Source organism: Aquila chrysaetos, chromosome 5 (assembly GCF_900496995.4).
Source record: "Aquila chrysaetos chrysaetos chromosome 5, bAquChr1.4, whole genome shotgun sequence".
Lineage (NCBI taxonomy): Eukaryota > Metazoa > Chordata > Aves > Accipitriformes > Accipitridae > Aquila > Aquila chrysaetos.
The window spans coordinates 13,133,627-13,159,243 of record NC_044008.1 but is presented as its reverse complement, the minus strand read 5'-3'; the positions used below and the strand labels follow the sequence as shown (position 1 = coordinate 13,159,243).

The window sequence follows — 25,617 nt, the reverse complement described above, 5'->3', positions numbered from 1 at the left end:
CATCCGCAAGAACTTATATCAATAACAAGTAACTGAAGGAGCAAAGTACCTTTTGAAAATCATCCCTCTTCTCCTCATCCATCACTACGCCTCCTCCCTTGCCCTGCCTCTCCTCTTTATTATCTATACCAAACACACATACTATGTCTTGTAATGGGACTTTAAACACTTCTAGGCAGGTGCTCCAGTGGGTAAAAAATCTTGTCCTGCTCTGAAGACAGACCCTATTTGAAAGAAGGCAGAAATAACCCCTCCTGTCTTCTAACACCTCTACAGCACCATCAATGTCCTCTTTAGTGCTACATAGTGCTGATTGCCTGGATCATCTTAGCAACCAGGTACACAACATAGAAAGACTCCTACAATGAGGACAGACATGACTACTCTTGTGCTGCTCTCCGTAAAAGAGGGAAATAAGTAGCCCTAGATTACAGCATAGTGGTTTTTTATATATGTCTACTTCTGTTCTACACAGGAGGTTTATCTGGCAGGGTACTCTTCCAGCGTCCCTTGTGTCAGCTTTCAAGTTGTGGATTTTGGAGTGATGCTGCTCTTGCCTTAACTGGTGCTCTGCTAGCACTATGCAGTGTTGTTCAGAGTAACCTCCTGTTACCTGTCTTCCAGAAAGGGCTAGAATTGGGGTTAGCCAACCATAGAAACAAAAGAGAGGTGGCTTCTTCCCCAACAGCTAGGACACATTGGGAATGAGAGGAAGAACAAAAGCACGGTGGTGCTGGCTTGCTGAATGTCTCAGGGCAGGCTGCAGGGGCATCTCAGGAAAGATGCCCCCTCCCCTGTGACCCACGGCTCTGCCTATTCCCTCTTCAGCTCTGCAATGGGCTAGAATCTGTCAAAGCTAAAGGGAAACCTTATTTCTCTCCTAAACAGTTTTTAATGTAATTTAAAAGAAGCCTTGATGGGAAAGATTTAACTATGGGAAAGAAGACAGAAGGAACAGTAAAATGGCAAAAGTAACATTAACATATCTACTGCATGAGCTGTGCACGTTAATGCTTTTTAAGCACTAAAAACCTTGTAAAATGTACAGTGTATAATGTGCCTGCCTTACCACTAGGTCTAATCATGTGTGTCCATTTGGGAAGCTATAGACAGACCAGAACGAAAAGGGGCTGGGGATTTACAGATTAGTTATGAATGAATTGCAGATGAATAGCAGTGGCAGTTGTGGAATAAATGCACAAACAGGCAGTTGGAGCAGTTGTCACTGACTGAATGAGAGTGAAGTGATGCAACAAAAGCATCCTGTGAGAAATACAGCTGTGGCTCCACCAGCATTTTCCACTCACTACTGCTTCATTACTCAGCAATAACCATACCTCATCATTAAAGGGCAGGTTTAGAAAGTCCATCCTTACACAATTTCAATGATCTTGATTACTAGCTAGCATGATTGAGCTAAGAGATAAGTGCTGGCAAATCAGCTATGTGTGTCTAAGAATCCATCTTAAAATCAAGAGCAAATTCCTAATTTTGGAAACTTTGAAAGCAGTTAATGAAGGATCCCTTTGGTTTTGCTTCAAGCAGGTGGAGCATGGGAATAGCATAACATTTTTAAATTCATCCTAATTTGTTACCTGCTATACAAAATAGAAACTGCTTGTAGGCCTGAAGTGTATTGCAAATTTGAAAAATAATTAAAAAAAAAAACCCTCACTCAGTAAAGCACTGGAGCTTAATATTGTAGCCAAAAGTCAATAAAATAATTATTGCTGAGCTAACTTAAATCCTCCCTCTTTCCCAAGTATTTGCACCCAGCAGAAATAGTTTATTATAATCAGAGTCCTCCGGTATCAGTTATAGACAATTTTAAACATATGTGGAAAAAATATTCTTCAGCTGGTTTAAATAGAGTAAAAGAAAGCTCAGACTACTTCCCAGAAACCCTGACTCAGCCTCCTGTTGTTCTCCAGATTTCCTTTGTAGCTCTGCTTTTAAGACTTCGCAGATAGATACTGTTTATGCCACAGTTCCCTGTTATCACCACTGGAGCTAGGTACCAGGATCAGAGCTTCTCTGGGAATCTCACTGGATACTCCTCCATACCTTTTGGAAGTCAAAAACATTCAGAGTGTGGCTTTTCTTATTTAACAATGTATTATCTTCTTATTATAATTATTTGTTGGACAGTATATTATTTTACTTCAGATTTGAATATAATGGATTTGTGTTAGCAATCTGTCACTTTAAAGCACTTTGACAGATAAAGTTTCTTGTACTAACAAAGCCCTCAGACAATCTCTTGAAACACTTTTGAAGGGAATTTAGAGAATAGTTACTGACAGTAATAGCCTTAATATCTTTTGAAAACACTGCAAACTTATTCTAAATTGTGACTCCTGCAAGGTAGGTAATTTGCACGTTATTGTGAAAGGCATTTCAAAATGGGTAGTTACTGATGTGCTGCTTCAGTGTATTTGGGGACAGCACACATGAGTTTGTTTGGGTTTTTATTGTGAATGCATTACATTCAAGATGGTCCTCAATATAACAGCTTGAGCAAAGGGGACTATATGAGACAGAGAAAAACAAAGTGCACCGTAGGCAACCTGACTTCTAAAATGCTTACTCCTCCCTCCTTTTTGTATGCCTAAGATTTGCAGATCTGCAGAGCTTTTCAGATAGCACAATAATGATTTTCAAGTAATTTGTGTGTAGGGGGACAGTGACAGGAAAACAGAGCATTAAAACGACAATTTTGCAATTCATCCTTTGTGGGGTGCTACCCAAACTTCTTGCACACATGTAGGGACAGATACAAAAGGGAGTCATCCTCTAGCTATGGTTTGAATGGCAGCAGCTATGACTGCTAGTTTGTGTTGCCATTTCATGCTGTCAGTCTGTTAGATGTGCTCAGAGTATGTGGTCCTTAAGAGACACAGGTTTGGGAGTGCCGATCCTGTGAATCCCAGATGGCCTCGGGCAGTAGATGAGCACTTATGTACTCAGCCCAAATACAGTGGTGGTGCCTCTAGGCATTCTCAGGAGCAGAATCTTATGTAAGATTTTTTGGGGAATATATAAATGCCTAAAGTCTCCTACGGTAATTTCTGCTGTTTAAGTCACTCTCTTTGACTCAGACAGTTAATTTCTGACAAAGAATGGGCATCATCTCATGTGACTTCAGCCATCTAGAAATTACACAGCTAATTGTGTAGGATTCCTCTCTATTCAAGGGAGAGGCACCTATACAGAATAATTTACCTTACTTATCTTCCGGTGGGACTGGGGACCTAACCATATGCCCTTAGTGACATACTAGGTGCTATGGCATCTCCCAAATGGCCTCCGGCTGCCACTCCAGAAGGGCGCTGGTTCTGACAGGTTCTGTGTCATATCTGCCACATTCATGGAGATGTCTTGGGCTATTAGTATGCCTCTACAGTAGTGCTTTGGCTCAGATCAGGAGGTCACTTTTCAAGTGAATGTCTCAGTTATCTTCATTTACACACTGAGCATGCTCCCAGGTTGTAAGCTTCTTTCGCTTGAATTTAAACCCGATGATACACAGCAAGAGCTCAATTAATGCACTACAAGCCATTCAGAGGCATGCAGCCCATGGCACCTGAAAAGACCTAGTAGCTGTGGATGCTGGGTCATCAGCATCAAGTGTTTCACTCTGCAGTCTACTGATATTGCTAATTTAGATATGGATATGGTTTAGATCAGAAGGAATTCAGACTGGTTTTAACTCAAATCTGGTCTCATGGACTGAGTTCAGGGGTTCAGGGTTTGGAGACAATTAAGCGCACTCCTAGAGATCAAGCTTCTTTTTAGTTTCATCTGAAAGGAATCCAGTTCATGTACTCTGAAACATGAACCAAATCACAGTGTGTGGAGACAACCAGAAGATTTGCTTCAAAAGTATACTCCTGACACAAATTACATATTACTGCAGATGTACCCTTGGATATCCGAGGGCACCTTTACTGGTAGAAGCACCTACATTTAGGCAATTTAATTCTGCTCTTATTGTTGGACAGGGTGAATCAGCCTCTGGAGGCAATTATCTCCCTCCATTGACCACAGAAAGAGTCTTGGCAACTGGTTTATACTAGATACCTAATGGTATATGGCAAGCCTGGTGAGCTGAATCTTCTAGTTCAATAAATACAGAAGAGAAAAATTATAATACCACTACAAACATCAGAGGAAAAGTGTTGGAAGGGAAATTCTGCAGACCAGAGCAGCAGAGACCTTTGGTGAAAGACAAGAAATAAGAAAGTGAGAAAAGACAACAGGAGTTGAGCTGGCAGTTTGACCTGGATGTCAGCATAGATAAAAACAACAAGTGAGAGCAAGGGACAATACACCACTAGTACAAACTGAGAATGTCTTTATAACATCAAAAGACAAGAGAATAAAAAAATTCAGCATTCCCCAAATTCTTTCCAGTTCTGCCATCTCCCCATTACTAATTAATTTGTCATGAGGCAAGAAAGTGGTCTTAGGAGAAGGAAACCAAGAGACATCTTTTCTGTTGCCTGTCCCACCGTATGTCATGTTGAAGTCCAAAGAGCATTAGAGATCTGATCATTGTTATGCTGACCAAAACTGACCAATTCAATACAACACATAAACAAGGAAAAAGAATTACGGACATCTACGATTGTATTCACAAAAGTCCTGATGATTCAGAATTGTCCACACAATAAAGTCATACTTACACAAGATGGTTTGTTTCCCAAAGAAGAATAATCCCATCAGAAGTGAATATTAAAACAGCATGTGAAAAAAAAAATCTTCATCTTAATTGCTGCTTAATTAAAGTGGCAGAAATAACCATACAACCAAAACATGGCGAGTTTCAATATTATGCACTGATACACTGATGATGTAACATACTCACAGAAGTGCCAAGCTAGTTTATAAGAGAGCGAGTAATTACTGCAGGATATGGAAGTAATCTTGAGCAGGTAGAAGGGTGTACTTCCACCTCAGTACTTTTAGTATCTCCTAGTACAAAAGATAAAGTTATGAAATGTAATGGTGTAGCTGGGCTTAACTAATATATCCTTCTTCTGATGGTGAACTGATGGAGCAAACAGGAACAGCTAAATATATCATGATTCTTCAGGCAAGCAAGATGTTAGGATAAACAAAAAGACTTTCCTGCCTTAAAAACTACTAAGAAGAAATACTGATCCCATTGAAGTCAGTAGCAATATTCTTAGAAACAAACTAGGTCAGGATTTTACTTTTCCAATTTGTAGCTGTACTTCTTTTCAGGTAACACCTGAAATAGCACCAGCTGTATTCAAAAACTTAATGGCTGTTTTTTACTGTGAAGAGAAGAGTCCTTGGCAGAGGCCTATTTTATAGGTGTTTTGTAGTCTTTTATGGTGCTCTCATAAAAAAAAGCAGCTTTAACAACTAGGAAAAGATACTGCAACAGGTCCAAAAAGCAGTGCTGACTATGCTGCTCAGAGAAGCAGGTGTTGAAGTAGGAAGAGACCGAATGTCTGACATGTACTGGAAAGTGGTTTGTTAAACCTTATGTGGCCAAATTCTCCTAAAAATCACCACCACAAGTCAAAGAAGATGATCCTTTAAAGATGTATCACAGAGGTTTGAATCTATTCTAGACTTTTCTCCACTAACGAAACAATCATTAACGTAGTATAAGCAAAGGAAACCATATGTGCTTTTGAACAGTATAGCGTTAAATAGCTTTTGTCATGGGCTATGTAATATCCTTAAGACTATTCATCAAGGCTCAGTTGTAGCTCAGCTTAATGCACTGCAGCTCTTCCTGGTTTAATGTCTTACTCTCCCCACGCCCCTTCCAGAGAGCTCTGCTGCCTATAGGTGGATAGAGGGCTGGAGGGAGAGGAAAAATCAATTCTGCCTTTTATAAATAAGTATCATAATGTGTAACCAACTCTACAGGACAGTCTATAATGTAACGGTGTATGTGATGGGGTTGGAGAGTTGGGTGAGGGCTGCATTTAAGGCTGACCGCACATGACAGCAGATGCACCAAGAATCTTGGTCCTTTTGTATTCCCCTCAACACTGTCCTGGACTAACACAGCAAACATCGATTGCTGGGGAACCAGTGCAGCCAATGTCTGCTGACTTTGTGAGGACTGCATGATGCTTGCGTCTCTAGTATGTGGCTTGAGAGTAGTTGGCAAAGTGAGGTCTGAAGGCTATGGGGAACTGCAGCCTTTCCTTAGCCCTGGGAGAGGGAAACACTAAAAATCAGTGATGGCTACAGTTTATTTAAGTATGCCGAAATAGGTCACACTCATCAGCCATATTTAAAGTAGGAAAGAAGGAGCAGAACTGGATGTTTTTTTGGTGGTATTCCAATTTATATACAGTATTTTAATTATTGCATGTTCTCATTAGCATATGTTCTCAATGAAAGCAAATGTAGGTGATGGACTCCCATTTGTGTGGTGTGTGCCTGTATTTGAAAATTGGGATTCATATGTAAGGGAGGCTGGAAACAGCCCAAGAAATGTACTTAAGTAGCTCTTCCTGAAAAACAGTGGTAAGTATTATGCAGTAGGAAGGGATGCTCTTCCTGTTCCGTCTGTGAATGCTAATATAGGTAAACATAAGGTCATGCACCTATGTCAAAAAAGGGAAAGAAAGGATGAAACAGAAGAAGCCATGCTCTAGAATACAACCATCTTCTGAATCATCCAGTGAATCTAGTATATTATTTTTTTTCTTTTTAGTCCTTGAGGCAGAGGAAATTCCTTCCAGTGTGCTTTACAAAATGCTAACTGGGCCATTAATATTAACAAATAAATAATACTGTCTACAGACAGTTATTTTTCTTCTTATGAAGTCAGTGTCTCTCTCACTGTAAATCTGCCACGTTACTTCTAATGGCAGTTTTGATAAATGAGCTCATATAAAAATTTTAGAGGTTAGTTTGAGGTGAATGAATGAAAATGCTGTCATGAAATCTAAGACCTTTGGGTATACCTGTGACAACGTGGAACTTGAGATCACTTACTGCTTGAAGTCCTAAGGGTTTAAAGGCACAATTCACATGAGCCTCAAATAAAGCAATAAAAGATGCTGCCTAGTATGACTTTTTTCAACCCATTGTGATGTACACTTTAAAAAATGTTTGTTTTTCATCTATTATTTAATAATCTAGTACAATCTTTACTACTGTTCAGGGAGATGTTGTTAGACAAATAGGTTTTTGTTGTCTTTTTATCTTTCTGTTTTTTTGCGAAAGCAAATGGAGTCTCTTCATGCCATTAACCAAAGTGACTTGTAAACAAAGAGGCAATTTAACAGCATCCCCACAGCATTACATTCCTGCTTAACCCTGTGAAGACTGTGCAATGTGAAAACTCAAATGATCAAAGAGTTGTTCCTTAGCTAAGATTCTAGTAAATAATCTGGTATTTTTACAGATGTGTAATTGCACTATTTTTGCAATTACATTATTCAAGAATATAATCCCAAAGGCAAGGAGCCCTTACAACAGTTGTTCTATCCAGTCTGCACCTCTGATTGACTTCTCTGCTTTACATAACATTCATTTAGTGAAAGTGAATGATAAGCATTGTCAGAACTGCAGTGTAAACCAGAGCATTTCCAGGAAAGGAAGTAAGCTGTAACATCAAAGGAATTTGAGGAGTGGAATGGCTGCTCTGTAGAGTGGCAGGGCTATTTGCATTTACTCTATCTGTTACAAAATAAACATTTATTTTCTATTAAATTGCCTGCTGCAGTATTTACCACTGTCACAGTTTGGTGAGCTAGTGACCTACCCATCATCCCATCCTCCACCCCCAAACATATCTCAGGTTTTTGTTACAACAAGTGAAATAAAAGTGCCACATAATTCAGTATGCTTTCTGTCAGAGCATTCAATATGTGCAGAAAAATTAAATTTGGGAGTGAGGTAAGAAGGAAACAAGGGTTTCAGCTAGCCCTGAGGTCATCCTGGTTCTTCTCTGCTTGCTTGGGCAAAGTTACTATAATTATTCTTTTTCTAGATTAAGCACATTTTTGCCCTCTTCAGCAAAGACACGTTTTAATAGTTATTGCTCTTTTCAGCCTTGTGTATGCCAGAAGCTATAGTTGGTCATGCCAGTGTTCATGAAAAATCATGTGCACAAACTTTAATCTTATAATTTATTTACTCTTCATGTGATAGTCATAAAATTTTACATGAAATAAGGGACTTAAAGCAGAATTGACACCACCAAAAGTTATTTTTACCTACTAATAATCAGAATAATGGCTAACACTCCAAATTGTTTGAGGCAGTTCCTTAAAGCAAACATAAATGCTACTACTACCTCTATAGTAGTGTTCTGCTGCTGAAGATGTTGTTTTTTACTTTCTCTTTTTTTTGTGGAACATGATGTTATATGAACTCACTCATTTGCTGTGTTCTTATTCTGGTAATGTGTATTAATGACAACACTTAAAGAAAGAACTTTCATGTCCATTTGTTCAATGAGTTGGCTAATTAGCAACAGGTATGTATAGCTTACCAACAGGAAAAAGTTTCTACACATAATTAATTCTCCTTATTGTCAACTCATTTATTTTATTATTTCTGAATACAGCATGGCCTCCCTTTACTCTGTACTAGCTAGTTTTTAGCCCACCTATCTTTCTTTTCTTAAATTGGCAAAAAGCTCAACCTTCTCCACCTCTGTCCACATAAGGAAGAGCACATAAGGAAGTGAAGCCAACATGGCTTCACTAAGGGCAAATCGTGCCTGACAAATTTGGTGGCCTTTTATAACGGGGTTACAGCATTGGTGGATAAGGGAAGAGCAATGGATGTCATCTACCTGGGCTTTTGCAAAGTATTTCACACTGTCCTGCATGGCATCCTTGTCTCTAAATTGTAGAGACATTGGTTTGATGGATGGATCACTTGGTGGATAAGGAATTGGCTCGATGGTCACACTGAAAGAGTTGCGGTCAAGGGCTTGATGTCCAACTGGAGAGCAGTGATGAGTGGTGTTCTGCAGGGGTTGGTATTGGGACCAGCGCTGTTTAACATCTTTCTTAGTGACACGGACAGTGGCATTGAGTGCACCCTCAGCAAGTTTGCTGACAACACCAAGCTGTGTGGTGCGGTCGACACGCTGGAGGGAAGAGATGCCAACCAGAGGCAGCTTGACAGGCTTGAGAGGTGGGCTTGTGCGAACCTCATGAAGTTCAACAAGGCCAAGTGCAAGGTCCTGCACATGGGTCGGGGCAATCCCAAGCACAAATAGAGCCTGGGCAATAAGTGGATTAAGAGCAGCCCTGCAGAGAAGGACTTGGGGCTGTTGATTGACAAGAAGCTCAACATGACCCGGCAACGTGCATTTGCAGCCCAGAAAGCAAACCATATCCTGGGCTGCATCAAGAGAAGTGTGACCAGCAAGTCTAGGGAGGTGATTCTCCCCCTCTATTCCGCTCTTGTGAGACCCCACCTGGAGTACTGTGTTCAGCTCTGGGACCCCCAACATAAGAAGGACGTGGACCTGCTCGAGCAGGTCCAGAGGAGGGCCATGAAGATGATCAGAGGGCTGGAGCACTTCTATGAGGACAGGCTGAGACAGTTGAGGTTGTTCCACCTGGAGAAGAGAAGGCTCTGAGGAGACCTTATAGCAGCCTTCCAGTACCTAAAGGGGGCCTACAAGAAAGCCACAGAGGGACTTTTTTACAAGGGCATGTAGTGATAGGACAAGGGGTAATGGCTTTAAACTGAAAGAGGGTAGATTTAGATTAGATATAAGGAAGAAGTTCTTCACTGTGAGGGTGGTGAGGCACTGTCACATATTGCCCAGAGAGGTTGTGGATGCCCCATCCCTGGAAGTGTTCAAGGCCAGGTTGGATGGGGCTTTGAGTAACCTGGTCTAGTGGAAGGTGTCCCTGCCCATGGCAGGGGGATTGGAACTAGATGATCTTTAAGGTCCCTTCCAATCCAAACCATTCTATGGTTCTATGATCCTATGATAAAAACCCAGTGATTGTGCTACTTTCCCATAAGCATCAGAACAGCAGAAAAGCCTTGCTTTCAACACAAGAAACAACAGCTTTAATTGCTGCCATCGAAGTGCTATGCAGTCCAGTTACCTATCCTAAAAACCAGCATGCTTCAATGTAAGTCAGTAATGTAGGGATTGCCACAGGCTCTCAGGAGCATTGACAGGCAGAATATGCCTGCTGTTTTAATGAGAAGGAGTGCAATGCTCCACTCCACCATACAAACCATTTCCCCACCCAGTTAAATACAACACAGCTATTAGAAAGAGAAGAAATAAGACTCACTCAATAAAGTAGACTTCCCCCTTTTCTGTATAAGCCATTTCCCAGTTATCAGGCAGTGGGCCCAAGTCATCATTCTCTTCAGGTTTAGTCTGCTTTGTTACATCCATATCCTCCTTTGCTTCTTCAGGCTGAGTATATCCTGGTGCAGGACAAGGTTGGGTGGAAGATGCCTCACCTGAGACACCTGTACTCTTCTCTTCATGTTCACTTGATTCTACAAGAGAGAAAAATTACAGGTTTTGCATATCCAAGTTAAAGGTGGAGAATTTACCAGGTGCAAGTCTCCAAGGAATACTCTATGAACTGCAAGTTTTGAAATAAAGAGAAAAATTCTGTTGGGTTTACACAAGGGTCCCTCTGATGATGCATTTTATATGGAACACAATAAAAGAAAATAAAGCAATAAAACCAAACTAAAACAAGAAACTAATAAAGAGCTAAGAAACAAGCCAAAGAGTTCTGGCTTGTTCTGTCCTGGGAGTCCTTCCAGACCAGCAGTTAGCACTAAGCAGAAGGGAGCTTCATATCCAGCAATGCTACTGTCTTATGTCTTAACTTTTAAAACTATGCACGCATAAAGCAACTACCCTGCTGTTTTACTACAGGCAACAGACCCTTTTTCATTAAAAAAGTATATACACTAACTGCTTTACCTATATCCATACATCGAAGAAATCAATATGACATCCATCAACTCATAGCAATATATTAACTGTATAGAAAGTGGTTGTGATTTCATTATGGATATAATCTGTGGGAGACTTAGTTTCCCAGAGCCAATGCCAAATACTTCCTATACCCAACATGGTTGTGTCTCACTGTGACCAAGAATATATTCAGGAAAGACTCTTCCTTTACTATCTCTTTTTCAGTACTTGATCTTTCACTTTTTATTGATTTTACCTTCCATAAAGTCAGAAATTAAAAAATGTGTTCAGCAGTATCTCTACCACTATCAGTTCCCACAGAGCAGTCCACATACTTTTAGCTAAACAAGTGCAGTAAAACTTAGCAATACTTGTTAAAACATCTGCTGAACACAAACATAACACAAAACCACAAAGATACCTCAAAAAAAAAATCCGCTAAATAGGGACCAGGTTTGCAGTATTAGGAGTCTAAATGGGCCTTATCCACACTGCTGAACACTTACCTCCACACTGAAGAGTCTACATGTTCATCTGCATGAATGAATATCACATAGCAGGGCTTCCATGCACACAACTTTTAATGACAGTGGAGAAAATGCAATCTTTTCTTGACTACTACTAGCTCGGACAGAGGATGGTTGAGAGAACTTGTCCTACTAAAGAAAGAGATTCCTTCATCCTTGGAGGTGAATAAATTTGGTTGACTGGTCTACTAGGTATGTGTTTGTAAGCTGTGTTTTATCATATAGTCTATCTATCATTGAAAAAATGTGGCAGGAACCTGTTGTCTCAGTGGACAACAGAAGCTCTCAACCTTGGATCCTTTTTTTCTGTTGCACTTAAATGAAGCCTGATCTCATTGAAAAAGTAGTCAGACCCCTACGTTTGGCCAAATGAACTGCAACTAAAATAAATTCACAATTTTAATGTAGTGACTGAATCTCCACTGACTATGATGGGATCCTAGTCAGATGGCTGAAATGACCCTACATGTTAAGTTAGGTAAACCAAATTCAGTCCTACTTAGGCTAGTTGCTCAGTTGCTACATAGTTAAAATGAGGGGAGATGAATCTGAGACCTAGTGAGCATGGCTTTACATTAGGTTACATGAAGACTAATGACATAAGCTCACCAACAGATATAAATCATAGGCACACAATGAATATCAGAAGAGAACTGAGAACAAACTGTGAACTTGTACACCAGTATTTAATCAAAATGGGACATATTTGGTGTAATAGAGACTAGACTGAGACTACTATAGCTTGTTCATAAAGATAGGTAAGAAATGAAGTAAGTATGTATGATTTTGTATCATCAAAAGTGTATATACACTTGCTCTGACTAGTGCTGTATGGACTATATTGAAGTCTGTGGATAATTATAAAAAGAAAGGAGAAAATATATTTTTAAAAGAAGTCAACAATGTAGTCTACAAGAAAGTTCAAGAAGATGATAATTTCTTAAATGAGCTAACAGTGCATCCAGAGCATGGAACTATGCAGATACTTGTGTGAAGGATGTAGGAGGTGGAAGACCACTTGGGTGAAATTATCTAATTTGTGATGCTTAGGACAGCAAGAAAGAAGAACAAGAAAAAAATTAATAACAATGGTCTTAAACCCCCAGATTTTAATAAACTCACAGAATTAATAAATTCAATGTTATGCCAAGCAATGGTAAGGGAAAAGTTGTTCAGGAGAACTGGTAAAGTTTAAATAAACAATACTAAGAATGCAAGCACAAATTGTTCTAATGAAAGATAAAAATAGTAAGTATAATCAGAGATAATTTTGATTAAGCCATGACTTTTCAATAGCCTGCTACGTGAGATAGAATTGTACAAAAGGTAGAATCTGTAGCACAGATGTGGTGACATTGCTGTGTCTTGGGATTTTACAATATCTGTAACATTCTTCCTCAAGATATTATTTTCAACAGGTCTGAAGAGGTCAGATCCTTGATTTTCAATAACTGTATTAACAAATCCCAGACATCATGATGGCAGAAAAAATGTGAAAATTAAGCCTTGAGGATTAGAAGAGATACTTTGAGCTTGTCTAAGACAGAGATTGCTATCAAAATATAGCAGGGAAAAAAGGAACCTGATGCTTATTTAACAACTTAAAAATATAATTATTTTAAAGCCAATCTCATGAATTATCAATTAATGGATCATTACCTTTTAATAGCTTACTTTGATAATGGAGAAGGCATCATGATGACTAAAACCCAAGCAATTAAGGTAGAATTGCCTAATGCCATTTAAGAACATTAGGTTTTACACAATGGACATCCTAGTCACACTTATCTGGAACACAGCCCTACAGTGTCATCTTATCTTTTGTTATATGTATCTATCATTCATATAATCCAGGTAAGGTAGATATTCACCTTACTGGTTTTCTTTCTGCTAATATATATTCATAAATAATGTTTGATACGATAAAAACCAGGAGCTCTGGTTTAAAACTAGCAGTGTCTTAAATGTACAAATTAAGTTTAAAATACTACAGTAACACACTGTGAGCACAAATACTTATCTTCAGACAATATATGATAAAAAAAAAAATCTTCAAATTGTACCATAATGTGAGTCTAGAAGTATTTTTGTCACAAAAAAAAAATAATCAATTGACTTTACATCAAGTGAAATAGCCTACTAGAGCTGCTGTCTCACTACAAAACAGATTACATGGTCCAGTGTTCAAAAGCAGTTTAGCACAGTATCTTCAGTGTCCTGGGAAGTGACAGAATAGGCACCAGTAAAGCACCAGCAAGTTATTGCACATGTGGAATACAAAAAACTTTGAGAACAAGATAATGTGTATGTTAAACATACCTACTTATCATTAAATACTCTAAGTTCATCTCTGTAGTACTCCAACTCCAAATACCAGCAGTTAAAATATTACTGGTTGATATGACATATTCTCTATACAGTTCTTAGACAATATGGTGACCATTTTTTAAAAATAACTGGTAGTTATGTTGTGATAGTCTCAGAATTTGAGCCTTCATCAACGCTGTTCCTTGCACTTTAAATTGTTTCTATTATTTACAGTCTAACTCTTGAAATTTGCCATCTAATCATGTAAGAGGACCTTGTCACTTTATTCCTTTATCTTAATGCTGCAGATTATTCATGCAGTGAAGTTTAAAAAGTTATTCTTTTCTTCCAAAAGAACCAACTCAGATGACCTAAGCAATATCAGCAGAGAACAAATTAAAGGAAATATTATTAAATAGTTATTTATGGAGTGGTTTTAGCAGCTCTCAATGAAAATATTGCAGCTCTTTATACCCTTATTATATCTAAATGACTAATTTGTTAAATTTTGCATAGGAAACAGTCCATCCATTTTAAATGACTGTTGGATACAAGAGTAGTCTAATTCATGTTTGCTGAGGTATGTGCATCTATTTTCTTGAGAAAATATCACTCTGCAGCCTTGGAGCTGCTCCCTTTCCCACAGAGCTGTAGGCATATTTGGGTTCTGGTGCTTTGCATGGAGGCATTGTTCCCACTGACTACTAACACAACAAGAACTAGGAGCTGATGTGGGGGAAGGAAAACAGGACACATGGAGACGGGGTGAGCATAGGGTATTCTGTAGGTCATAGGTTGCGACCTAGCTGTGATAAATTGAGTTTAGAGAACACACTTACAACAGAAATATCAATGGATACCAACTTTTGTATTTTTTAAAATCTCATGGCTCTTGGATGCCATGTGTATAATTTTCATGCCCCTGGCTGTCTTTGCTGTGTAATAATAAAAGAGTAAACTCAACCTGTTGGCTGGGACTACTGCACCTTGCGTGGTGATTGATGGCATTGGGACTCTACCCTTTTGCTTCATTATCAACCTAAGGCATGGAATGATAATTTTGAAACTTTATGTCATATCTTATCCCTCAATTAATTTGAGCCTGCCAGAACTTTCATTCTCTGGGTGCAACTTATCATTGCTCAAGTAATGTCAGAATAATGCACATACATAAGCATTCTTTCAATGTTAGAGTGGTTCTTCTGGAGTTTGGATGATAAACAATCAGTCAGAAGTGTGAAGCAAATGTGACATGACCAACACAGTGTCAAATCATGATGCTGGTTGTGAAGGAGACTGACAATTCTCTGCAGACATGAACAGCAACAGCAGTGAAAACCAAATGTCTGACAAACAGGTTGCAATTTGACCAAAACTCTTTACCTCTTTTGTCAAAGCATCAGTTTTGCAGAAATTGTTCATTTCAATGCAGTGTCCATCAAGAAAGGCTTCTCGAGTGCAAGATGTCTCACACAAACCAGTGAATGGCAGAGACCCAACCTAGAGCAGCCAGAAGTCCAGTAATGTGGGCAATTGTACTAGGTGTGAAAAACCCAATGCTAACTCTAGACTTGGCCATCTTAACAGCTAATCTATAGATTGTGTCTCTCATATGCTGCTTGGCAAATAGCAGGATTCTTCATTTAAATTTAGCCATCTAGGCCTTTGTTTATCTGTAGGCTGAGTTAAGCATTCTAGATTGTAGAGGTGATCCCCTAAAATGGGTATCTAAACCAGCTATGGTCTCTTACTCTTTGGAATTGCCTCTTTCTCCTTACTTTATATAAAGAGAGCAGAAACAAGTAGCTCAAACAAAAAGCAAGGCATTTAGGCATATAATTTACTAAAGTTGGTTGAAATAAATCCTATCTCCCAATTAATACTATTCTGTCCTGAGACAACTTGATCCAGGATGGAGGACTGAGAGTGCTCCATTCTAAAATGGCCAAAAGCCCCATTCTGAAGAATTGAGAAGGATTCCTGTTGGGTTCTGGGCTGAGGACAGGTGACAAAAATCAGAAAGAATAAACACATTGTGCAGCACAAATTGACAAGAAGACAATCATGGATCATGGTTGAAGATCTCCAGTCTGTCCATATACAACTGTATGAGGGGAATCTGATGGCCTACGAAGCAAGGTATGTGGAAGTGAATTAATGAAAAATTGATTCCTACTAATAAAGCTCAACAGATGCACAGATTATCTCAACAGACACTGAAAAGTGGTCTGAAAAATCAGACCAAAAGCACAAAGACCTTTGCAACTACAAATGTCACCTATTGATCTGACAAAGATGGGTTTATTTTCTTCAGATCCATCTTAGATCTGTTACAATTTCAACCTAGCAGTCCTAGGTGTTACAGCAGTCCTTTCAGTTGCCAGACTCTGATACCTTTGGCAGTTAAAAAGCCATTAAGTTGCTGAGCATCTATAAAAAATGTGTCAGTGTTTCAGATGTCCCATGAGTCCTATATTTAATAAAAGACTCCTGTTAGAAGTGAAGCATTTCAAACAGAATACACTTTCTAAAAGAACTGGAAATAACAAATATCCCACCCTCCTTGCTTCTTTACAAAAACTAGATTGCTCCCTCCACCAAGAGTTTAAAAAAAAAAAAATAATTTGACATATTCTGGTTTTCCTGATTGTTCAAAGACACAAACTACAAATGCACACACATTTTAGAGGTAGCTAAGACTCTGTCAGCACACACAGAAAATGACTGCAGTAACAGGGTCCGTGGGAGCTACAGTGCCCAACAAAGGCAACACAGCATGTATGTACAGAGCTGCTTTGCTACAATCCCCAAAGTCCTCAATCAGTGTAACTGAACAACAAAACCCTGCTTATGAAACCATGAGAGCCAACACAGGCACTGCTTGTTCTGCTGGCCACACCTACAGGAATTACTTTGTGGGGGGTGAGGAGGGGGAGGAAGGGGGCTGTCTTACACCAATGCTCCTGTATTTCGTTTTGTAACACAGCACATGCTGTTTCTTGGGTGCTGCCTTAGTCATCGTTCACATAGAATTTGCCTGGGAGAAGAAAATTATAGGTGTACAATGCAAGGAGAAAAAGCAGGTAAACATTGCCTCTTGATCCAGTTTGAGCTGAAACATACTGCCCTGGAAATTGCACCTCAGCAATGGTCCGTTATGTGGCACATTCTGAACAACTGCAAAGTGATCTTTCTAATGATTTCTACAATACACATTAGAGACCAAATCCTGCCTTTGCCTCTTTCGCTGTGAAAGTATCCTGGCAACAGAGCCAGTGCCGATGTTTTATGTAAGGATTTCTGGGCTTCATCCTTTTCTGCTTAGCTGTGTAGGAAAGGCACTAAACATCAGAGCATTGTCGGCAGATGCGCTGTTGTGTGCATGGGATGAGCAAGGCTCATACAGCATGTGGTGGTAACAGCCAGGGAGTAATGCTGCAGCCCTTTGGCGAGCCAAGAGGGGAGAACGAGATCCACTCTCACCCCACCGCTCCCTGCCACCCCCCTTGTACACAGGGATGGATTTTGCAACGTAATTTACCCTTACATGTAATGTTAGGCAACTACAGAAAATCGTGTGGCAAATACATCCCTCATGGGAAGATATTCAATTCGATATACTTTCTAATGCAGTAGGAGAAAAAAAAGTACATAGAGAATCTGCAGTATGAAAATCCTTTTTACAGTGCTTAGAAGATTAGGTAATGGATTTTTTGTTTCACATTAACCTATACATATAGAGAACTTGCAATATTCCATTTTATTTTCTCATTCATATGGTTGTCACTACAGACTTCTACTGCAATAATTTGTTTCTGCATTTCTAAGTTCACCAAAAAGGATTCACAGAGTTATTTCTCAGAGAGATATAAAAGTCTGAATTCTTTAATTTCCTACTTCAACAACACCACCAACAAAATTTCTTAAATGGTATTTCAGAATGAAAATGATTAAGTACTGTAAAATGGTGACTTGCTGAAACGTTGCTTACCTGCTTGGGAAAAGGCTGGAGTGCTATCACTCAGGATACTAGTCAGTATCTTGAGCCCCTTTTTTTCTGAAGAACTATGCTCCAAGAGGTAAAACAACAGCTGCCTTTTAGGACTAGACATCTGAACCTTTATCAGCTTTATGCAGGCTCTGGAACATTGCTGAAAAGGGTCCTTCCTGACAATATTGCCAGCTAAGTTTCATCAGCACTGTCACAAATTCGTTTATATGATGACAACTTTACTCTTCCACAATATTGCCACGATTTCATAACAATTTACAAAAGGTCACTTCATAATGTAGCCAACTCTCTTGTGAGTATCACCATTTGAGAACAAGGAGACCTGAAACACAGAGACTAGATTCATTTGACCAAATTGCAGTTCTCTAGACTCCCTCTATAGTCAATGGAGAGAAATAGGCACTTGTGATTGATTTCCTAACCTAAAAATCTAAAACAGGTCACATGAACTGTATTCAGAAAGTAGGTGTTTTTCTCTTTGGTCTATAAAGAGGCTCCAAAGGGACTAGTTCAGAGACAGGTATCTTTATGGTAGCTGAGGTAAGTGAGATGACTCCCCAAAACGGAGGTTAAGTAATTTGTTTTAGGCTTTAGAGAAATCCTGTTATTCAGGATTCCTGGCTTTCAGTCTTGCAAGAACATCCTTACCTGAACATGCATATTCTCACTGCAGAAGGAGGTAACTGAGGACTCTGTGAATAACAGAAACGCATTGCAAAGTAAGAAGGAAGAACAGACCTGGTGTTACTGTCACGTCATTTCCATTGACCACAGGTCTTTCTTCCTCTTCTTCCTCTGGTGGTTCAATACCTGTCTTCTCCATATTGCTCACAGACTTATTCCTTTTACGTTTGCCTTCAGCCCCGGGACTGGCACCTGGGAGGATCTGATCTGTTACATTTAACAGCAGTGGAGCTGGTTCTGCTGGAGGCTTCGGAGTGCCGTAATAGTTGTCTGGAAAGAAAAGAAAAGGAATATCACATAAATTTGGAGAAATACATATGCTGCTGCTGCTTCTTTTGCCTTAGATTAATGAGATTATGTGAGGTAGGATCTGGTTCATCAGCTAATACAAAGATTAGTTCAAAATGTTAAATATTCACCTTTCATGAAATGCTAATTAATTGTCTTGGTGTAACACTAGTGATCAAATCATGCTCACAAGTATATACCATATTAGCACTTCCTGAAACTTTAACAGGGTAAATTAATATTCCTCTCATGCAAATACCTGACAAATAGGCAGCATACCAGTGCTGTTTGCTTATTTCAAACCGTTAGTTAGGACAAATTACTTTTGTAACATTTATGCCACAATACAAGTTTTTGAAGGATCAAAAGGACCATAAAAGTATTGGCTATTCACTATGTTATGTCATTTTCACCCCCCCAAATCCTCTCATCTGCTTAGAAAGTAAATAATCATTGAATGATTCAGAGATTTGCAGTATTCAGTAATGCTTGCACTATCTCACTTTTCCTATTTGTCAAATTTTTGCTATTCATGAGCTCCAGATTTTAACAGTTAATGCTAATGTATTTTCAAAGAAAGTTGAAACCTTATGCTTTACGGCTTAAAATTATCTCAGAGTACTAAGGAATTCTGAGAAGACTAAAGGTGGCTGACAGATCACCCTCTATTTGTCTCTCATGAAATTACTGGCAACTTCCTCTGAATCACCTACTTTCTGTCAGAAGGATTATTAGATTAGATGGACCATGGTCTCATCTTATCTATTAATATCTGTATGTTTGCATTTCTAGCACATCTGGTCTGAAAACTGGTTTCTTACTGACACCTCAAATTTGTCTTCAAAAATATGGTTAAAAATAAAATATTAAAATAATTAAATAAAAGAATATAAAAAAAATTAGCAAGTCCTCTCTAAAAAAACCCATAAAGACTACTATAAGACATAAAGATAAAAACATGCTATTTATGCAGAGTTATCTTTTTTCATCTGCAAGTCGCATTGAAGGGCAGTGAACATGATGCCTTATAAGTAGATTTTCAGCAGTTAGTATGGGAAACTAAAAATACTGTCCAGCTCTGAGAAACGTTTCCAAAGCAAAAAGTACCTATGTAAGGATATTAAGTTGCTGAAGGTATTTGTAGACCGTATGACCATTTTTTATTTCTTATCCCATGACTTAGGACTTCTCCATGATGAAATAATACTAGCAACTGGCAAAAATTATTTTAACCACATATGAGCATGACACAGATAAAGAAATATCTTATATCTGCACAGTAAACCATCATAAGATGCATTTTGCAGGCAAAGTAAAAATTGTTGCTGGTGCTAGTATTCCTGTGTGTTTCCAATGAATTACAATGTTCAGCCACATGACCACGTCAATAAAGCTAAGTAAGTAATTGAGCAGTCTTGCAACAACTGAATACTCTATGAATTTTTTGCAGTGGTTTAGCAAAACGATATTTGACATTTCTGTAATTGTAATACACTAGAAAAATCTACTGTGTTAAACGGCCCTTGTACTCACTCTGGGCTTAGGGATGGCACAATGAAAAACTCACTCGCTGAAGATTTTCTTTGGATTTTATGAGATGGCAGCAGGTTTAACACAGAGCCCTGAGGCCAGTACAGCAATGGTTGTGCCTTTGGATGGATGGCTGTGACCTGCTCTCCCACAGTCTGCAGGAGGTCTCTCTGACTCCCAGGGTTAAAGCAGGAGAGCAGGATTTAGGGTCTAAGGGGGGAAGGGAAATCTACATCGATCCACTTGCAAAACTGTACGTCCAAAATATGTCAAAATCAGATCTGGTCACATGCCTGAAATACTACATATTTTGAAAAAAGAATTCCTCAATTTAAAAAATTCCTCCTTGACCTAAGCCATTTTACCAGTCTGAAAGTTAATCAGTGCCACAGGTGCCATAAGCTTCACAAAACTTGTGAAGTATGCATTGATTTCTACTGATTTCATAAATACCAGCACACAAATCCCAGGGTTATAGGACCAGTGCGATACTAACTGTTAAACTAAAAGTGCAGTACCTTGGCTTTTTTTCCTTTGTTCTTAGTTTTGGCATTGTCACACAAAATTGAGTGCAGTAGTAATTAGTAGTAATGCTAATATCCTGAATAGAAGATAAGATGTTTTAAATGAAGGACATGCTCTTCTATTTTTTGAATATTAAACACTTCTTCACTTTGACTGACTCTATGCATTAGTGGAAGAAAGAGACAAAAGTCATAACAAAAAAAAGTATGAATATGACAGATATAAAAATATGAGAAACAAAAATGCACATTTGAGATTAGGAGCCAAAGAGGATTTCACTCTTCCAGTTTCAAACTGAAAATGCAGTATAATTTCCAACTTCTGTCCTCTAACATAATATATTATATGCTTTATAATCCAGTAATAATTGATTTAAAAGTGAGTTTTGCATTATTAGTTGCTATCTAGTTATCCTTTATTCAAATATATGCATAAGCAGTGCAAATAAAAATAAGAAACTGACCTACAGCTATATAACATTGACATAATCTGTGCATCATAAAAATGATGAAAAGAATTCATACAGTTCCAAAGGAAAAAATATATAGGATGAGAGACCCAGCCATTTCAGTGAAGGAGCAATGCTCCATTAAATTAAAATTAGAATCAATGTAAACTGCATCTTCTGTCAAAAAGAGTTTCTCAGTGTCTTGAAATTCCTTGCCTGAACCTTAGAAATTAGCATTAGAGCTAGTGGGAGACTCTCATAAAGCCTCAGCAATTGTTGTATCTAGGTATAATGCAGAGACTAAATGTTGAAACACAGTAACTTGTGTTGCAATGATGTTTGGAAAATCTCTGATAACAGCTCTTTTTCATCTTGCCTGAGCAAAGGACAGGGCTGGTTCAAGATGTTAGTGCTGAAACACTTATCATAAGGTACTGAAGTTCAGCTTCTTGTAAGTACAAAAAGCACACCAAGTAAATAATTTCAATTGTGTTTAATTTAAAAAAAGGAATTAATAAAAAAAAGAAAGCTTACTAAAAGAAAATATAAATCCCGTGCTCATTGGCAGTCAAAAAAGCTAGCAGTTAGGAGCTTTAAAACAAGGAATGGAGCACAAAACAGAAAACACCTTTATAGCACTATACAAAACCACAGAGTACCCTCCCTTTTGTATACTGCCTGCTGTTCTGGTACTTACCTCAAAAATTACATGGGGGATCTAAAGAAGCGCAATTAAAGCTTGGAACTGCTTAAATTGATTTGGAGTTTTCAGCTTGGAAAGGGGACAACTGAAGGGGAATATGGCAGATATGTATAAAATCAGGAGAACCCTGGGAAAGTGCCTAGAAAATAAATGAATGGATGCTTGGCTTCTCACTACATGAGAACAAGAGGATGCCCAATGAAATTAGCAGGTTTAAAACAAGCAAAAGAAGTGGGTTTTTTTCACACAGCAAAAAAGAATAGTGGCATTCACTGTCAGATGCTGCCAGTATCATAAATATGGTCAAAAAGCAACTATACAAAGTCATAGAAGAAAAAACCATGAAAGCCTATTAAATGTAAAGGTACAAATTCTGAATCAAGAATTCCATATAATACAGATCAGTGGAGCACAGAATGTATCTCTGCATGCCTTCCCTGTTCTCACATTTTTTGCCTTAACATCTACCAAGGGGCAGTAGTAGAGGCAGAGTACAGGGCTACAGTTTCCCTTGGTTTGACTCAGTGCAGCTGCTCTCTTACCCGGGTCCCTCCTTGTTGTACTTAAAAAATGTGTGCATACTCCTCTGCCACCCCAGCACAAAGTCAAGAGGTCAGTTTAAGCCAGCAGAGCTTAAGCTAAGCTCTTTGCATTGGACCTGACTAAAAGCCTTCACACAGAGAGGCAGTGCAGAATGCGTATTTAATTGCAGAAAAAAACACCACTGCTTAATCCATCTTGCTGCTGTGCCTGATTGCCTCAGTGCTCCCAGCCTGTTTCCGAGTGCAGTTGAACACTGAAGATGGTCTAACGTAACCTGTTTGACTTTGCTGCCGAAATGGCTTGGAAGCCATAGCACAGTTACAATTACCAAGTATTCCTTGGCACCCCTAAGCTGCATGAAAAGGTCTACATGATTCTGCAAAGAGGGAGTCAGATAAAATTACTGGGGAGGTTAGCCCTGATGACAGAGACCAGATCAGGAAGTCAGAAAGTCAGAAGAAGCAGAAGAAGGAGAAACTGAGGAGGACAAAGCAGCTTTTTTTTTTTTTTTCTTAACCTGAGCTCATCTATGTCAGGAAGTAGTAAGACTTATATTTTATCGATAAAGTGTTTGATGATGAAGCAATAGATCCTAACTTGTTTCCTGAAAAAGGGTAAGCCCTTAGGGAAGAAAAAAAGGCAAACCATTTGGGTGGTAGTAAAGAAGCAGAAGAATCATCACGCTGAAATGGTAACAAGACTCAGATCTACTGACGGTCACTATACCGATGTGCTCAACACCCAGTGGTCCCAATTATAAATGTGTCTCCCATGATGTGCTCCACTTTGCACTGTGTTGCAGGGACTGACCTACCTGTGCTTTCCTCTGCCTGGCCTTGCCGAGCACCTCCACCACCAGCCCCCCCAGCCCCTCTCCCCTTCTGCGAGGAAAGAACCCAAAATGCAGCATACAGCGGACATCTCCACCTTCCACCCTTCCGCACACAGAAGGGAGAGGAAGGGCTTTTTGCCAGGTCTGCAACCCTGGCTGTCGAGGTGGACATACTCCCTTAGCTCCTGGCACCGGCCAGCCTGTACCATCAGAGTATGGAGGAAGGGGTTATTGCTGGGAGAGTCCTTGGCTCCTGAAGCTCCACTGATCTCATCTAACAGATGAAAAAGTCTAGTTTAAAAATGTAAGTATTATGAAAAGTTAAAACTGGTGCTGAGGAATTAGGAAATTACAGTGAGAATGAACAATTAGACAGAAAAAGAGAGGTGTGCCAGAGCCAAAGCTTTTAATATGAATACTTCTAACTATGGTGTGACTCAGATTCTGAGCCCAGAATGAGATACACATTCCTTTTCACACTTATTTTTAGAGTGGGATGAAACAATACCCAGCTACAAATACACCCCTGCTTCTGCTTATTCAGCACCCTCATTTAGATTGATCTGTCTGTACTGTTTATACAACTTTGAATTGCTGAAGTATCAGTCAAAATTGTGTGAGTCAGCCACAACTCTAGGAAATGAAAGACAAACCTTATTTTTCAGTTATTAGAACAATAACTGCAAACGTTATGATGAATGTTAAATATCTACATATTGCTTTTGTGGTCAATCACTGGTGACAATAAATTAAGGGGAAAGTACTCAGAAGCCTAATTGTTGTTTGGATATAAGAGTTACATTTGATATTTTAACAGCTCACAAACAAATACACATGGAAAAATAATAGATTGTAATGGTATACAGAGTTTTAGGTAGGCCGACATTAGCTTAATTCTTAACTAAAATAATAACGTGAATAAATGTGAATATTTTATTATTTGATTCAATGATTTTATTATTTTATTCAAAGATGATAGCTGCATTTGTTTATGACTAGAGGCCTATTGCAGACATCAAGAAGCATCTGTTTATAGTCTATGTGTGTTTATAATCAATGTCCAGACGGGGATTGGTGACAAAAGGTGTCCCTCAGGGGTCCGTACTGGGACCAGCACTGTTTAATATCTTCATCAGTGACACAGACGGTGGGATCGAGTGCACCCACAGCAAGTTTGCCAATGACACCAAGCTGAGTGGTACACTTGACACACCTGAGGGACAGGATGCCATCCAGAGGGACCTGGACAAGCTTGAGAAGTGGGCCCATGTGAAGCTCATGAGGTTCAACAAGGCCAAGTGCAAGGTCCTGCACCTGGGTCGGGGCAACCCCCAGTATCAATACAGGGTGGGGGATGAAGGGATTGAGAGTAACCCTGCCAAGAAGGACTTGGGGGGTACTGGTGGATGAAAAGCAACGTGCACTCGCAGCCCAGAAGACCAACTATATCCTGGGCTGCATTAGAAGAAGCATGGCCAGCAGGTCGAGGGAGGTGATTCTCCCCCTCTACTCCGCTCTGGTGAGACCCCTCTTGGGGTACTGCGTCCAGCTCTGTGGCCCCCAACACAAGAAGAACATGGACCTGTTGGAGCGGGTCCAGAGGAGGGCCACAAAAATGATCAGGGCGCCGGAGCACCTCTCCTGTGAAGACAGTCTGAGAGAGTTGGGGTTGTTCAGCCTCGAGAAGAGAAGGCTCTGGGGAGACCTTGTTGAGGCCTTGCAGTACTTAAAGGCAGCTTACAAGAAAGATGGGGACAAATCTTTTAGCAGGGCCTATTGCAACAGGACAAGGGGTAACAGTTTTAAACTGAAAGAGGGTACATTTAGACTAGATATGAGAGGGTAGATTTAGACTAGATACAAGGAAGAAATATTTTACAATGAGGGTGCTGAAACACTGGAACAGGTTGCCCAGAGAGGCTGTGAATGCTCCATCCCTGGAAACATTCAAGATCAGGCTGGACGGGGCTCTGAGCAACCTGATGTAGTTGAAGATGTCCCTGCTCATTGCAGGGGGGTTCGACTAGATGACCTTTAAAGGTCCCTTCCAACCCAAACCATTCTATGATCCTATTCTGTAACAAAGGTGTCTGAACATCATCTAAATGATATTAAAAAGCTAACAAAATCCAGATTTTGGAAGCAACAATGAAAGGAGATCTAAAACCAATATCTCCATCTGTAGTGGCCCACAGTCTGCAAGCTCTGGGACATCAGGTGCAAGTCTGCTGCAGTCTAGAGTCCTCACACTGAGTATTCTTTGGATGCAAATTTAAGTGTAGGTTTCTGGCAACCTC

At 39.4% G+C, this 25,617-nt stretch overlaps 1 protein-coding gene across 17 annotated transcripts in view; it reads right to left on the bottom strand.

The window, feature by feature from the left end:
- The window catches only part of MAGI2 (membrane associated guanylate kinase, WW and PDZ domain containing 2), a 765,356-nt gene that overhangs the window by 236,584 nt on the left and 503,155 nt on the right, over positions 1–25,617 (bottom strand). For all 17 annotated transcript variants that reach the window (XM_030013670.1, XM_030013669.1, XM_030013660.2 and 14 more), the window contains 2 exons: positions 18,506–18,721; positions 10,275–10,488 (listed from right to left, as the gene is read on the bottom strand). In XM_030013670.1, the coding sequence (XP_029869530.1) occupies positions 10,275–10,488; positions 18,506–18,721 (430 nt within the window). The remainder of the gene's footprint in view (positions 1–10,274; positions 10,489–18,505; positions 18,722–25,617) is intronic.